Source organism: Eleginops maclovinus, chromosome 2 (assembly GCF_036324505.1).
Source record: "Eleginops maclovinus isolate JMC-PN-2008 ecotype Puerto Natales chromosome 2, JC_Emac_rtc_rv5, whole genome shotgun sequence".
NCBI classification, from domain to species: Eukaryota; Metazoa; Chordata; class Actinopteri; order Perciformes; family Eleginopidae; genus Eleginops; species Eleginops maclovinus.
The window spans coordinates 19,641,864-19,659,823 of NC_086350.1; the positions used below are offsets into that span (position 1 = coordinate 19,641,864).

Below are 17,960 nucleotides of genomic sequence, written 5' to 3' on the forward strand. Positions count from 1 at the left end.
AAAGAGACATGGAGAGGCTCAGAAACCTATACTACGCAAGATTTCTGGCAATATATTTCCACAAACATTGACGGTTTCCCTGTTTTCTGTCTGCTTAGGCAACTTTTCTGTCTTTTTTGTCTGTTCTTTTTTACTTGTAACTCTCTCTTGTACTGAATGTTCTTTGTGGGTCTGGACATCTTTGATTTATCGTCTCTGCTTAGAACTACAAATTAAAGTAATTTCATGGTCTTTACTGACTTTTATTTGTCCTATGATGATTTTATGAGTTTGATCTATAGCTCCATTCCTTCGCCAATAAAGCACTGTCCGTTTGGTATTTCGAGTTATTTCTTAATTGGAAAAAATAAATGGGGAATGATCTAAGACAAAAAACCCAGACTGGATAACACACGGAAGCGCATTTTCGCCAAGGTTGACACTCCAAGCATATCCTGCATTATAATGTATTTTTCTCTAAATAGAAGCATCATTTACCAAATGAACATTATTCATTTGGAGTTGTGTTTCTGACAACCTGTGTAATGTGAGTCCAATATTTATTGTCTTTTTGCTCAATTTTTGTTCATTCAGTGAACAGATAAATACTAGTTGTCTGCCATTTGGTGGTGAGCATCTGTGAAAAAACATCGGATGTTCCATTGGTTGAAAGTGTAAAGCTATAACTCGACAATGAACCTTGGCTTAATGGTTGATGCTACTGTAGCTTCTGCTGTTTTTCCTCATCAAACACCACAAGTTTTTATGTTTCCTGAACTCCCCTTATACTTATTGCTAGCCAAAATAAATGGCAACAAATGGCATGCTGTCAGTGAGTTGTGGTGGTCATCTGTAAAGAAACACCAGAGAGCTACTTAATTGGTTCAGAGAAAATATGACATTTTTTGACATCCAGCATCTGAAATTTCTCTGACAGTTTATCTGCTAAGCTTTGGACCCCAGCTCTGGCTTTGTCTGTCTCATTCGTGCATGTTTAGAATTAGCTTACCACTTCTCTAAACCCTGAAATACAATGGCTCTGATCTCCCAAAATGCTTAGTAATGACTGGGAATCCATGCATGGACAGGACTAATCAAGAATTGATACAGCACAGTAACAGTACATCTTTCAGGCACTTCCTTCTAACCCACATTTCATCCTCGTCTTTAGAGCTTGAATCAGCATCTTGTCACAGCGAATTTGCCGCGGTGGTCACACAGTCTTGTTGGCCTACGCAGTACAAATAAATACAGGAAACTTAAACCCGAAATAAGGAAAAGTCAGTTTATTTTTCAAACCATGACTGTGGTTTCACTCAATAAATATCTCGTAATGTTAAGGGTTTTAAGTCTACTTTGATTTTCCATTGTCCTTATGTCCTTATCGCTTAGTTTGTCTGGCAATTTTGCCTTTTCTGAATATGACTTCAGTTTGTTTTGAATATTCATTTAGAGTTCTTGTATTATCTGGGTAGACATTTGGAAAATTATAGTGAGAAGTTTTGTTGTTTTTTCATTCATTTTATCAACTCAACTTTCAGTAACCACTGAGTACTTGGCAATGTTGAGGATTTTCCATTGATTAGCTGTTTATGTTCCTAACCTCGGCCCCCTTCATCCTTGTTTGCCTACCTATAACACTAATCTCTTTTTAAACTCAAATTTCATCCCCTCCAGAGACACCCTCTCGTTGACAGAATGAGATATGTTTTTCCTATGCTGATGTGGATCTCTGGATGCCTGATTGCCACTGATGACAAAATAAATGTACTCTGATTATGGCACAGGGATGGGGAAACCCTTCCTGACCCATACAAAAGGATCATTCGGCTTCAGCATGAAAAGAAGACATTTTGTGTTTTGAGTGATTAGGACATCTCAAATAAGCGTGTCTAAAGTGAGTTGGAGTGAGCATGCTGGAATGTTGAGTGAAGGTCTCAAAAGAAATGAATACTTTGTTGGTTCAATGATTATGGTTAATAAAAGCTGACCAAGAGAGACCAACATGAACTTTCGGGTGTCTATGGCTGCTTTGTTGGAAAGGTTCTTACTTCAATTTATTTGCTTTCGTCTTTTGTTTAAATTCAATCTCTTACACAGTAGGACTTGAATGGACTGGAAAGGGGCAGTAATACATAAAAAAAAACTTGTTGCACATTCAGCACAGAAACCATAACCTGTGGGTTTCCATCCAGCACCACATAATGTTATGCGTTGCCTTTCAAGGTGTTTTTCCAACTTTTTGGGGAAAAACACGTTTTTTTTTACATCCTATGAGGTCTCATACTTATCTCCCTCACCAAGTTTTTAAATGATATGACCTAACAGCCAAAAAGGATATTTTTTTGGTTAAATCTGCAATGGATTTCTGCTCATCACTGATCTTTTTCTAGGGCTTTGCTGTTTCTCCCTCTCCTAAATGTGTGCTCTATCCATCCGCCAGCGGGACCAGCTGACTCTGTTGGTTTTCTGATGGGTTCACACGGGTTAAACGCTTTGATCACGAGCTGTGCAAGGCAGGTCCGCCACAGGGTTTGACTCCATGACCTTTCACAACATGCAGCCCCACAATCCAGCAGTTGTCCTCTTGCCTTTAAGTAAACTATACACCGCACCTCACACAGTCATTTATTGAGGGTTATCTGTGTTAAAGCCATGCCAGCACTGATGTAGCTTATCTGAGCTGCATGACAAATTGAGGAATGTGAACTTTATTGCATGTGCTTTGAGATGAGTCAAGGTATGATTTGCTCGAACTTCTCGTTAAACAGCAGATTGTGGAAAATAAAGATATATTTCTTGGGTGTTAGCCGAGGCAAATTATTCAGCTTTGAAACTCAAAACTCATTGGTACTCACACATTTTATGCAAATTGATTCTAGTCTTCTAGCTGTATGGTAAAAATAAAAATAGCTTGTTAGCTAGACTAACAAACACATGAGTGCAATTTTAAGTCTTTAAATTGAGCCAAATTTGTAACATATTTCCCTGATTTATTTCTGTTATTGTAGCATAAACTGCCGTGAAATTGTCCCAAACTAAATGCAGCCGCTAACACTGTGTGTGAGAGCAAATTGTCAGGCATCAGCTTAATCACATTTTGAAAACATGAGCCATCTGTTGGTAATGCATAACACGTTGTTAGGAAGTGCAATAGCCAGGGTCTTATCTTGTCTCGACTGCTAACAATCAGGTTTTTACAACCAAAGGTTCTTTTCTGTCTCAGAGGAGGGGATCACAACAGCTGTAACTGATAAGAAGAAGAACAGATAGGTTGTGGAATTGTGGTTCATCAACTGAAAGCTCGATTAGTCAGTCCAGCGGTCAAGGAACAAGGACACAGCGTAAAATCCATCCATCAAACCTGAAGGGAGATTTATGCAGACTTTTTAAGGGGATTTGGTGTTCGCACCAAAATTGAGCTCTCTGTAGATGTGTATGGGTCTGAAGACTTTAAAGGTTGTTAGACTCTCTGATTGGTACCCTGAGCTCATTTTCACTTCCATTACAAGTCTATCAATGTGAAGCAGGATCTTGATGAAAGGCCCTGTAGAGACAATTGATCTCAGTAATGATGAAGAGGAGGGGGTAGGTCAGACATGCCACTTCTTCTTTCACAGGATTTTCTCTGAGGTGTTCGTTGGAGTGTGAGCCAATCACTGCATCGCCAGTGATTGGCTAGTTAAATGTGTCGTGTGATGGATTGTTCTTGAAAAATGGTCTGGTGTGCATCAGCCAATTATGCAAAAAAGCCTATGTGTACCAGCACTTTCTCAAAACGAATTTATTACATTTCTCTTTGAACTAGTTCTACCTTCTTTCACTGCAAACCTTCTTTCACCACACCAAAGCCATGTTAAAAAAAAACGTTTTAGATCAAGTTTTTTCTTCTCAGTCAATTCATCCTAATCAAAGTGTGGAAGGGAAAAAGGCAGGCTCAAGCCCCAATAGGGACTCTATAATTGGCCTGTTTTGCATTTCATCTCCAAGGATATTTTATTCACATGCATAGCTTATAAAAGCTAAATTGTTTCAATTCTGAACTGATTGTGCCTCCAACACAAAAAGGGAAGAAAAAAAAACCACTGCCCTAATGCCTCCTACGGGGTTGTGCTAAACCACTTATTTCAGACTAAACTGGATTATAGACAAAAGACACAAAGCTGGAATGCCTTGGTTTTCCTGCATAATGGAGCTATAACACCCGGGGAGCTGTTCACTGGCTAGTAAATGAACTTATGCTTTTGAATGGTGGACATTTTAACCGCAGGCATATTAGGAAGGCTGCGCATGTTTGTTTATGCAAGAGATAATAGACTCACGTTTCATGTTGTCCCTGCAGTAATGTGTCCCCCAGATCATCTCTCGAGTACTTCCTGTTTGTTTGCTGCCTGTATACTTCTTTGCTTTCACATTTATTTTCCTTGGAAAGCAAAAGCAGTTGAAGAAAATAGGCCAAGACGGTTTCAAATGTGTGCTGAAGTGCAATCAAAGGTTTGGTTTGTGTTTTCAAAACTGCCCAAAGACTTAATTCTTCAAGGAAATGTGAAAGCACAAGAATTAAAATAAAACACAGCCTCAGTCTTTGGCCTAGACATATGGATGTGGTTAGTGTGGTGGTGTCTGAGTGTGTGCTGCGTCTGGGAAGAGTCAGGATGACATATCTGTTTGTCATCGGGCCAGGTTTGAGTATGTTTGGGAGCGATGCCAGGTTGTCGTCAGCACTTTCAGAGGTGTATGCAGAAAAACATAAAGCATTACCCGTTGCCCTACGGACGGTGGACACATAACAGCAGGAACAAAGCTGCTTAGCAGAATCAAAGGTACTTCACAAATCAGCCCTGAGCAGCAGAGAAATTAACTCAGTGGAGGTCAGTCTGTTGGCGCTGTGCCCCCTGCATTTCTCATCCAATTGTGGATAACCTGTTAGCTCTAAAAATAGAGGAAGCTTTTCTTCCAGTTCACTTTGAGGTGGTGTTTTGTAAGCCCTCACTTTAGCCAGAGAGGAGACTTGAGAGCTGGAAAAAAGAGCCCCTTAAATCCAAGATGGATCACCCTGAAGCAGTGATTGAGATGTTTTTTACCCTGCTCAGCAAGCCTCTCTGCCAAAATCTGCACAAAGAATAGCCTCCATGCCTCACAGAACACTTCAGCCCACTTCACCTCTTTGAAGAGTTTCTGCTCACCTGTTTGGATAAAAACGAGGCCACGGGACCTTTGTTTCTCCACTCCAGTGATTTTAGGATTGGTTTTAAGTTCTCATTGAAACAGAGAGTGGGAGATTTGAAGAGGATAATCTGCCTCCATCCATCCATCCAAACATCTATCCGGACAATTCATATGAAGTTCAGTTGACAGATTTTTAGACTGGGCTGTAGGGAACTTTGTTAGACCATGGCAATGATATTCTTGCAGAGTCACTTCAGTGTAAATATTATTTGTGTTTATTAGATTAAAGTAAAAAGTACAATCAATATGTTACTTTAGTGCTCACATGAATCTTGCAGGAAAACCTGACAAACTAAGATAAAAGTATCTTGTATTGAAGGGGTTTGGTATTTCAGGAAATGTCAAACCCCTTCAATACTAAACACTTTTATCTTTACATGACTTACTTTTAGGGTAACATGAGAAGGTTGACTCCACTTATGTATCCGTATGAGCAATATAAAAATATAGGAGTGGGCAAACTGAGATTAGCACAAAGGGTGGAAACAACACTAAGCAGCTGGCTTAGCCTTTTCAAAGGTAACAACATCCACCGACCAACACCTCTAAAGTTTACAAATAAACACATAAGTATACCAATGTTTGTGTGGAGAAGTGTTGAACTATATGTCTGACTTGTATGACAATATGTATGTCGGCTAGCCTTTATGGATATGCTTTTCTTTGTTTAAAACGTGTCTCAGTGTTTAGTCCCACAATCACCAGGAATGTAGTTGCAGCATTCTTGTGTATCACTTACGGCTGATTAAAATTATACATGCCAAGTATTATCTTTTTTTGGACAGCAAATGGGGCCAATTTAATTTCATTATTTACTACATTATGTTTTGCTTAATGTCCCATGTGCTTTTTTTTTTAGTCTTCTAGTTCCAGCATCTCATATTGAATCTCCCCACGACAACATACCACTTTGGTCCCATGTTCAGTACTTTCATCATATTATCAGTTGTATTGGATCACCTACAGATGTTAGTACGTTTCATGTTTTTAATTTTAATAGCAGTGGGATCATTAGGATTGTTTGACATGCACTCCATTGCTTTGTGTTCAGTTGCCTAGCTGTGGTCTTTAGTTTTTATGTTAGAGCATCCGCTGTCACAGTGGGTTTCCAGTTTAAGTAGATTTATTATCGCTGACGGGTTGAAACAGTTCACCCATTAGGTTGCATCTTACAGAACATCTTGATTTCAGTCTCTTGATTGAGTTTTCATAAAAGCATTTGAACATGTTTTCTAATTATAATTCACTTCCATATATTTTTACTACATATACACTGCCTGGCCAAAAAAAAGGTCACACACTCTAATATTCGTTGGACCGCCTTTAGCTTTGATTACAGCACGCATTCGTTGTGGCATCGTTTCCACAAGCTTCTGCAATGTCACAACGTTTATTTCTGTCTTGCATTCATTTTTTGCCAAGATCTTGTATTGGTGACGTCTCAAGTCTTATCCAGCACATCCCAAAGTGAAAATGATGTCTCATGCTCCCTGAACCACTCTTTCACAATTTGAGCCCGATGGATCCTGGCATTGTCATCTTGGAACATGCCCGTGCCATCAGGGAACAAAAAATCCATTGATGGAATAACCTGGTCATTCAGTTTATTCAGGTAGTCAGCTGACCTCATTCTTTGGGCACATCACGTTGCTGAACCTAGACCAGACCCACTGCAGCAACCCCAGATCATAGCACGGCCCCCCACAGGCTTGTGACCTTTTTTTTGTCCGGGCAGTGTATGAGTACATAACTGTGTCCTGTCTTCCCTTATAAGTCATGGGGACCTGACTGTAACACCCTGACAGTGGCTAAAATTAATGAGCAATGGTGATGTGGATTGAATCCATGACCTTTGGTTACCAAGCAACCAAACAAATTGTTCCGCAGTGGCTTATCGTCATGAAATACCGCGCTACGGGTTGTTGTCAGGTCTCCACCGAAGGGCTTGACAGATCTGACCTTATACAAGTAGTTGTGGGAAATATAAAAAAAAATTACTATGAAAATTGTAGATTCATATTTAGCCCCAATGTGTTGTTGTTACTTTAGCTTAAAAAAAGGAGCAATTTTGAAGATGAGTATTCTTTCAACCTCCATTGTTGATACTTAAGATATAAAGAGTTTGTGTTTGATTGAATTGTGTTTCAGGCTGTTTTTTTGAGCCCTGTATTGTACCCCATCAAATATTGTAAGTTTTGTGCTGAAGTCCGTTGTATTAGCAGCCATGCTTTGCCAACAACAAAGCAGTCAAATGTCCCAAGAGGTTACTGAACCCTCTCTACACTGATACAATCTGTAAATGACAAAGCCGAGGCTACAAAATCAATACTAAGATTATAATCACGAATGTGCATGCCCTTTTGTATGTGAAAATGAAGAAAGATCCTGTCCACTGGAATAAAATGAATGCATGGTTAGGACTGTGTTGCCTTAGGTGTATATGTAAATAATGAAAATGTATTCATCTGAGACGAAAGGTAGAACTATGATGCCCTGGAGATTTAGGTTCAGACGGTTGATGTGACTAATGGAGCTAGCCATCACTGCATAGTTCATATATTGTTTTTGAGGCAAAATACTAGTTAATACTGCAGGATGTGGATGTTGCTATGCACAATCACACTGCTGATTTCTAGGAGAAGCTTAATCATCTTCTAAGTTATATTTCTAACATGAGCACAAAAGAAAGGTCAATTAGTCCTACATTGGAACATGCTTGAGGGAAATGTGTCCAGTCATTTTTAAAAGCTTCACCAGCAAAGTATTAAACAACCAAACACGCTATAAATATTTTACAAGGGTTCACACGTCACATTTGGAAAAGTGTTTAATATTGAGTCTGTAATATGAGAAATGGAGTTGTGTTTGTTTTGATATGTCTATGGAGGCCAGAGAGGGAGAAATGTGTGCATGAATGGAAAGTTATGGTGTAAGGTCTCCTCCATTTATAAACAATCGATGAATTGGCTCAGTGTGACTGTTCTGGATTTAATACATTCTATATGCCTTTTTTTGGCTTTAACAGTGCTTTACTGATTCCATAACAAAAAGGAAAAATATGGCACTTTAAAATGGTTCTATCCTTTTAAGTTTTCTGGAAGATCAGAGCAACCAAAATAAAAATATCAAGGTGCCTACACAAATCCATTTTGAAATTCTCCTTGAACATTTATTGTCCTAATGCATGCAGCTGAACTGTAGTAATCATTTCATTCTTGAGAGTTAAAATCATGTTAGATAGGGCGCTTTTTGATGTATTTCTTATCAACAGGCCAGGTTTAGAATAAATGTATAGATCAAAGAGTCATAAGTATTACTACCAGCCAGCAAACTATCTTTGGCTTCATGTTCTTATTTGTGCAATACATTTATATAACAGTCCTTCCTTTCCAATGGAGCAAGGGTTTGATCACTGTTTCTCTATTCTATTTGCCCTTCAGAGAAAGAACGTCCACCTGCTGCTGAATGTGTTCTTGCTGGCAGTGTGGGGAGCCGTCCTGTTGGCCTGCCGCTTCTACTGGATGGGTAACAAACCTCCGAACTTCTCCAACTCCGACAACCCAGCAGCAGACTCACCCTCGCTCCTCACCCGGACACTTACCTTTTCCTACCTGCCTGCCGCCAACTTTTGGCTTCTCCTTTGCCCGGACATGCTCAGCTTTGATTGGTCAATGGACGCCTTACCTTTGATTAGGAACCTTGCTGATAGGAGGAATTTATACACAGCAGCCTTCTACGTTGGATTGCTCTTCTTGGCTTGGTTCAGCCTGTGGACGCACCAGACAGCTAAGGTTAAGGAGACAAATGGCAAAGTGCATCCTTACACCAATGGCAGAAATGGGAACAGTAATGGACACAGTTATCAATTTCACAATCATGAACATACAAACAATTCCCACTCAGACTTTCACATTAATAATAGTATCCAGAATGGTACCAAAAAGCACTATGAGAGCAGGACTCCATTGCCCACCTCGGAAAATGTTGTGGTGTTCTCTCTAGGCCTGTTGGCCATCCCTTTCCTCCCTGCAACAAACTTGTTTTTCTACGTCGGGTTTGTGATAGCAGAGAGAGTACTGTACATCCCCAGCATGGGCTTTTGCTTGCTGGTGGCAGTGGGGATGAGGTCTCTGTATGTGCGTCTGCGACGCAAGTCCTTCAGGGCGATGTTGGTGTACTGCAGCGCTACCGTCGTCCTTCTTTTCAGTGTCAAAACTGTTTTGAGGAACAGGGACTGGCAGAATGAGGAGATGCTTTACAAGTCAGGGATTTATGTCAATCCTGCTAAAGGTAAGGCTCTTTTATTCAAATCAACACACACACACAGGTGAAGCTGCTCTGATATGCTAAATGTTTTGCACTTTCATAAAATGTCCCACAACACAACTTCTTTACCCCATCATAATTTGTTTCTGGATAGCAGACAAGCTCTTAGGCAAGGATCTGAATGTCTCTCTCCTGCCGCACTGAATTATTCAAAGTCAAGCTGCTTCAAAATGTCTTCTCTTCGTCACTCAGAGCCTTACCACAGAATATACAAGTGCTTACAAGTTCAGTGCCTCAGAAGTAAAACAAGACTGGTGTAAATTGTACTATTCAAGGCTACATTTATTTCTAAAAAACGTTTGATTTTACAAGGACCACAATTTAGTTGAATCTCTTTATCACACGTCTTCTTATAACCCCCTATGCAATCTGTTTAATGACACCAGATAACCTGTCTTAGTTGGAAAGGCACCATCACCCGTCTCTGATTGGCACTTGCAACAGCAGATGAAATATTCAATAGCCTTCACATTCAAGGTCGTCACACACACATTCCTGTCCAAAGCAAAGTTCTGAGAGTTGCTGAGCAGGGAAGCAGGGCAGGGTCCAGGCAATAGGGACACGTTGTGTTAGCTAATTTCCCTTTCAAATTCTGAGCGGAGCTGAGCCGTGACAGCTGTTTGTTTTGGCAGGCGGTCAGCTGAACAGAGCAGCAGCTATGTCCCTGACTCACATTCATTACAGCTTACATGAGATTTGAACAGAACCCAAGCACAAACTCAGAACTACTCATTGGATTGTTTTGACTGTGAAATTTCAGGACGCACCAAGCACCTCTTTCCTTTTAAAGATACTTTCTGAAAACACGGTTGAATGAAGTTACAGTACTTTGGGGATGTGTTTCTTGCCTGCCTTTGTTTGTGCTGAATATTATTCTGGAAAGATGTTGTGATTTTCAACAAAACCAAAGTAAATATGTTGCTTAAAAGCACACGAAGCTTTTGTTAAAAGCAGCTCAACAAAAGCAGCATGAGCTTGAATGTTATCGTTCTAGGAACTGTAGGGATGCAAATAAAAACAACATAATGAAACACCATAAATGCACAATGATGTTACTCGTCATTCCTTTTTAAGAAAAAAAAAAGACACATGTACAGTACATCGTTATGGGCATCTGCTATTATCTTACATACAATGAATGTATTTTTGTACTAAAGAAAAAGCTCTTTAAATGCTCAAAGCAGCCTCATTTCACCTGTACGTTGCCAGGATTCAAACACTAATGCCATTTTCTGTACAATGGCATTGTTGTGGTCTTCTTTTGTTCATTCACAGTGCCATAGGAATGACTGGTGCTTTTGGCAGAAAACTCCCCCTGTGCTTCATCTCTCTTTACCCGTAATATCTTTCTCCTTAGAGGTTAAAACATCCTGAACTCGTGTCAGCACGGGGCTGAGAATAACAAAAGAAATGGATTACTTGCCACAGAAATATCTTCCCTTGCTGTTTTAATCCAAGAGCTTTTAAAGATTCTGAAAAAGTTATCAAAGGAGGTTGTCACACATGCTCTTTTTGTATTCTGTATTATTAACCTTTTCTTTGTAACAGCATGGGGCAACCTTGGAAATGTCCTGAAGAGCCAGGGCGAGATGGAGGAGGCTGAGCAGGCGTACAGAAATGCCCTCTATTACCGCAGCAACATGGCCGACATGCTGTATAACCTGTGAGTTTGTATTACATGTTTGTGTTGGAGTATCGAGTTCAAAGGGCTATACCAAAGCTTTGTTCATAAAGTTGATTTTTAAATTCTCAATCAACCTTTTTCTCCTTTGAATGCTTTTCATTGTGTTTGAAAAAAGTATTTCTGCAACTTGGCTGTGTATGATTGTTTTGAATGATCCAAACAATTGCAATACGCCTAGTGCATTTAATTCTCCAAAAATCTAAATTGATAAAGAGATAGAAATTAATATTTCCAAATTTCACCAAAAGTTTGTTTTATCCCTAACATTAAATTAACCATAATGAATGAATTGTGAATCAATTGTTTGTTTTACTTTAGTTAACATTTTTTGACTGTTAATGTAGGGTTTGTTATGAACCTTTTAACATTTTGTTTGCTATATTTAGTTTTTGATAATAATTACTAATGACTTGTACATTTTAAAGATTGTAAGACATATATAAACACAAAAACTAATTGTTAATTTAAATGTGTATACTGCCTTAAAACATAATTCAAAAAAGGGATAGCATAAGTTATAAAAGCAAAGATTATATATTATCAGTCATTTGTTTGTTAACAGTATAATAACTGCAAACTTATCATTTGTTAATTATGGCTATTACTTGGTTATAGGCTGTTACAGACATTCAAATATTTTAAACCTCAATAGAAGCTATTATTGAAAAAATTACGTTTTGTTCAGCCCTGATATTTTGTTCTCCTTTATGCTCAGGTGTATTAGCCTTCGAGTACCGCTGGATGTTCATAATGTGATTTTGTACTCGTGTATTTTCCTTTGAGTGCGTCTCCACTCCATGCTGTGTCATTGACTTATAAGTGTGTGGGAACAAATGGACGAGTTCTCCTTTTACATGCGTGTGTCCATTGATAAAGGCTGTCCTCTCAGTGGAAGGGCCGTCTTGTGACGTTTTCCCCAAAGGGCTGTCTGGCTGACAGCATTATAAATGGTGCTGTTTTACCCTGAGGGGGCGAAACACAAAACATCCATGTGTGCTCGGATGTCTGTGGTTTCCAAGATCTAAATCTTCCCCCTCACTTTTATCAGCTGCTTGTGGTCTTCTCTAATCCTGACCGAGGCTGCAAAAGTTAAACTAATAGATACAAGCAAAATAATTCCCTAGTTGATTACCTACATTGAGGTAATACCTTTTTGTATTACAAGTTTTAAATTCCATATTTAAATATCCAAATGAAACAATATGTTTTTAAATATGAGAAATATGTACACATTTTCAGAACAGAAATCTGAACAATTAAGAAAGCTAATTAATGTTATTTGTGTTGACATATTAGTCACATGATTTATTTTATTACTTTACAGAAGGCATATTTCCTATTATTTCCAAAATCTGAAGATTCAACCTGAAAATAATTAAATGTTTGCCATGTTTTTACCAATGAAATATGGCAAATTGACTATGAATATTATATTACCAGACCCTTCATTACATTTATTTTAAATATAGATATAGAAACGTTTGGTCTAGGTTCAAGACAATCACATTTCGAAAACATTTACTGTGCATTTTCAACACACAATAGGTAAATACGGTAAACATTTTAACTAATAGATAACACCATGACACTTGCATTCACTCTTCAACTTTACTTGTTTGGTAAACCAAGTTGTCTTAAATTGTATATTTAAATATGGAAATGTGGCATTATTTAATGCTAACTGTTGGTTCATTTTAGAGAAATCTACAAACTTGAATGTAAGTGTCGTAAAATGAACACCTAAATGTGTAATTTGGATCCCTTCTTTCCACCGTCAATTTATAGAAAACATGGCATGAAAAACATTCTGTTTGACTGAGGAGTCTCACATCTCCTCTTTTGGGCTCTTTTAAAGCTCCTTGCATCTCTCCCTTTGTCTCTTTCAGCGGTTTGCTGCTACAGGAGAGCAACAAGTTCTCAGAGGCGCTCCACTACTATAAGCTGGCCATTGGAAGCCGGCCAACTCTGGCTTGTAAGTGCAGCTCTTCTTTTTTATTGACAATCTCCAGCTCCTGTGGTTGTGGCTGCGCTGTGACCAGGCAACAGTGAACACAGCCTGTCGTTATGTGAAGCGAGAGGGAACGGCGGCAAAGGGCAGTGGGTGTACGACCAGATCCAACAATCGGCACAGCTGCCCGACTGGCTTTCAAAGCCGTGTCAACAGATCAGGCAACTGCATGATGTCATTTATTATGAATTCAAGCAAGATTCTCTAATTGTATTTGATCTTTTCTACTACATCGCTTTATCTCTCAGTATTCAGCGTGTCTGTATCGAGGGAATTCGTCAACATTTTCCTCCTTCTTCATGAATTTTCCATCCACTATCATCTTCTGGCAGGGTGATTAATACAAATCTCTCCCAATCTTACCTGATCATGCAATAAATTAGCTCCCCATTGTTCTATGCATCAGTTAATGTCAGATAAACAGAGAATCTTAAATGCATATTACTTTCTTGGCCCGGATTAATTATCAACCTAATCAAGATGACAATTAGACTAGAAAATGTGCATTCAGCGTGCAATTATCTGTTAAAGCTGATAACGAGTTTAATTAATTACCTGTAGCAGCAGACATGTTGAAGGCAGAATTAGAATGTGACAGTTAAAAGCGTTTTCCAAGCTGGAACCATTACTCACCGCCTAATTGGGAGCTTACAAGTGCAAACATTAGCATGTTATGCAGGTTATGCTGATCTGTGATAAAGTGCGTTTGATTTCTGTCACATGTTTTGCATACAGTTATTCAGTTATTCAGTTTACAAGGCTCATTATGTTGGAAAAATCTGTAGTTTTTCTTATTGGTTCTAATTTCAGTTCAAATTCAAAGCACCCTTTTATTCTAATTTCCAGGTGGTGCTCCTGCTGCTACTGTGATATGTTAACATGCTTTAATGTTCAGAAAGGTCTTTATTTTTCTCATACTGCCTGTGCTGCAGCACCTCTTTTCACCATCTATCTGAAATGTGTGCCCAGTCTGCTCTGAGTGGTTAGCTGGCCGGCGCTGTTGTAATTGGTCAACCAACTAGAGATTTCTCACCCCTTAGCCTATCACGTACAATGTGTTGCAGCGCTAGCCAATAGAAGGGAGAATGTTGTAGAGTGATGTCACTATGTCGAAGTAAAAAAAAGAGAGTAATGGAGGCATTTCCAGCAGGGCGGGAGTGTGTGGGAGAAAAATGCACACATATACACCTATAAAACAAAGTACAGGAAAGGGAAAACCCCAAAAAGCACAACAGGGCTCCTCTAAGATAACATAATTCAAAGAAGAGGAAAAAGACAGCGTTTGTGATTGGGTAAAAAGACTGTTTGGTTCTTGCCCACTTCCTTTGAACTTGATCAGATGTTGACACCCTGCTGAAGAGCCTTCCAGTTTGATCTGCTGTATCAAGTTCATTTATTCACACAGTCAGATTTGATAGAGAGTTGTTAAGAGAGGCTGGTCCACCGAGACTAATTACTTTCCCGATGCATATGGATTATTAGATGTTGTATTTGAAGGAAAAGTTTAACAAGCATCAAAAGTATCTCAAGAGGATGTATGCAAAGGTCAAACATACAGTAGAGCATTAAAGGATAAAGGGGCGTTTGTTTTTCTACCTATATGTTTTGATACATAGAAATTATCATTATTCTTCCTTTTGGCACTTGAGATAACTGGGAGACATTTATTGTAAGGAATTAGCCATGTAGGAAAAATGGATTTAACACCTGTTAAAGAAAAGTATTAAGTATAATATTATTTTTCCCAAAGAATTTGTATTGTGTGCTTGTATGCAAATTACCACTATTGATGACAGTTGATGACAGCATTTAGGCTTGTTTTCCCTGACCTGATTTGTCAAAAAACACGAGGGCCAATTTCTCAACACTGCAAAAAGAGAACACAACACAAGCTGGCATCACTGATTTGGTCAGTAGTGAAATAAAAATATATGTGTTGGAGTGTAAGTGTATTATGGACAATTATTTTTGCACAAACATGTCAGTGTTAGTGTGCTTTTGACTACATAGTGTTCTTACTAAAGAACAAATCCAAACTAAGAAATCATTCGGAAGTGTCAGGATCGTTGAATGACGCCTAATGATTCAAGCAGCAGGGATTCTAACTGACTGAAGTTGTATTATTAGCAAGAACTAACACTACTCTCCATGCTTCATTTTCCCCACAGCGGCCTACTTGAACACAGGCATCATCCTGATGAATCAGGGTCGCCTGGATGAGTCCAAGCGCACCTTCTTGACCTGCGCGGACATCCCAGATGAGAACCTGAAGGACCCGCACGCCCACAAGAGCTCAGTTACCAGCTGCCTATACAACATGGGCAAGCTGCTACATGAGCAGGGACATCAGGAGGTAACCACCGTAATTGCAGAAAATATGTATTTCTTGTTTTGCTTTAAAAAATGTGTTTAACACTTTTCAGACTGCTTGGAAATGTATTGCTTTGTACTAAGACTTGGCTAAAGTTACACTTCTTTCTTTAATGGCTCTACATGGGGGTGACATTCCCTTCAAAGTCCTGTTGTTCTTAATCTTTGTAATTTATATTTTAGCCCCCTCAAATTATATTAACTTCCTGTAACTTAGATGCACAAATCCTCTAACATATATTTTTACAACTGCAAACACATTTTGTTTAACAAACACCCCCAAAGTTCCCAAAGGAGTTCAACAAGCTTTTCTTTACGTGCAGCACATGCTGGAAAATATGAACCATAGTGAATTAAGATAAGATGCAGACTGTTGCCCGAGGAGCTTATGGGATGCTGAGAAAATGCTCAGTTTTATACGGACATGTTGCATAATTGCTCATGTCATAGGGGACTCGGTGTTTTGTGCAGATAATCCTCGGGCTGTTTCTTACAAATTTGCTCTCTTTCACGCCCTTAAAGACCTACAGTGCTGGCTAAAGTGACTAGTTTTCAAAGCTGCACATTTATATTGTATATAAGCACTGATGCTGCTGATTCAATCAGGACTGTAGTAATGGTACCAGAGATTCAATAAGGACCTTTATAAATGGTTGGCTCGACATAGAAAACAGCACTTCCTTCCGACTTCTCACCGCAACATTTGCTTCAGCAATAAAGTAGTTCCAGCTCCTTCTACCATTCAAATCGAGAGGGACTCTGAGGTGAATCACTGGATCTACACTCTATACATACCAGAGTCAATATGTGACACCGCTCTAGTCGACTTAACAGCCGTGACACTGAGGATAGACCCTGGCGGCCCCTAATTCTACGCTGTGTATTCACTGTGTCGGGGCCCCGGTTGCAGGGGAGGAATGACAACTTACCACAGCGCCAGTTTCTCTGACGGGGTCTCTCCGCTCTCTAATGCAAACATCCCCCACCACCTTCTTTTTTCTGTTTATTTCATTCACAGGAGGCCCTCACAGTGTTTAAGGAAGCAATACAGAAAATGCCAAGACAATTTGCACCACAGAGCCTCTACAACATGATGGGTAAGAGCTGCTTTTGTTTCGGGAGCACAAGCATTAAAGCTGTTTTTTTAAAACCAGAAAAACTGACTGACAGTGGAAATGAGGGTAAGAGAGTAATATTATTTTGGAGCAATCGGCAGCTATACAATACTGTAGGCATTCCCTTCACTGGAAGGATCTCTTGGTTTGTCAGAGGACCTATTTAATGTTTTGAGCCGATCCAAATCGAAGGGCAGATACAACAATTATGTTTTACATACTTTACCCTGCAAGATAAATGGCAGTTTTGCTGCATTTTTGTGGTGTTGGAATAACCCCAAAAAAATTCTGGAAAAACAACAAGCTCAACTTGGAATAACGTCTCAGACAAGGATATGATGTCGCTGTCTTAACATGCAGATAAATTAAATATGACTATTGTTTTAACTTCCATGTTGTATGACGTATAGCCTACGAGTCCAATTATAGTTTGCATTAGATTTTCTTTTTGCTATCAGTCCAATAAAACAAATAGCATTTTTGTTTTGTTCTGGAAAGGCAGTGTCTTAACCAAACCAAACTTTTAAAAAGCATGAGTGGATTACTAATGGCCAGTAAGATCCATAAGCTATTTGACACTTGTAGCTAGAATGTGTAATAACACTAACACCCAATGCAGAGCAGACTTCCTACCAAAAAATATATATATTCCAAAGACCTATAGAAAAGTTTTCTTATTTGTGATTGCAGATTTCCTGGTCCATGATTTATCAAAAATGCTCTAGAGCAGAACATCAGAGGTAAAGCATTCGTGCTGTGAGAATTCAGAAGATATTAACCTCTGGTTCAAATTTCCTGATGTGAATCTTAAAGCCAGGGCGTAAGCCCTTGCTTATTAGATATGAAGATGAAAACTAGGTTAAGCTCACTATATCTCTCTGCAGCCTTGTGTTAACGTTAAACCAAGTTAAGATAAGCTGCAAAAAGTGCAAAGAGTGCTTGAATAAAGGAGATTGTCAAAGAAATTGTCAAATCTGTGTAAGATAGACATTGAGAAGCAACCAGTTATTGCATCTTTGAGAAATCTATCTTGAATAAATCCTGTTGAACATTGTTTTGAGACAGTGGATAGCTTTACAATATCATGGTAAACTTAGTTAATTTGCTTTTCATTGCAATCCAGTTTGTTAGATTACAGCTGTTGAGCAGCTGCTTTCAGGCTCATTATAGCTGCTTTTTACTTTTATTCTCTCTGTCTCCCTCCTGCTTCCTTTCTCTCTTACACACACACACACAGCTACTTAACACA

The 17,960-nt window shown here is 39.0% G+C and overlaps 1 protein-coding gene across 2 annotated transcripts in view; it reads left to right on the top strand.

Annotated features, from left to right (window-relative positions):
* tmtc2b (transmembrane O-mannosyltransferase targeting cadherins 2b) overlaps positions 1-17,960 on the top strand; it is a 92,393-nt gene that overhangs the window by 49,840 nt on the left and 24,593 nt on the right. For both annotated transcript variants that reach the window (XM_063876567.1, XM_063876575.1), the window contains exons 3-7: positions 8,649-9,498; positions 11,083-11,197; positions 13,105-13,190; positions 15,395-15,579; positions 16,615-16,693. In XM_063876567.1, the coding sequence (XP_063732637.1) occupies positions 8,649-9,498; positions 11,083-11,197; positions 13,105-13,190; positions 15,395-15,579; positions 16,615-16,693 (1,315 nt within the window). The remainder of the gene's footprint in view (positions 1-8,648; positions 9,499-11,082; positions 11,198-13,104; positions 13,191-15,394; positions 15,580-16,614; positions 16,694-17,960) is intronic.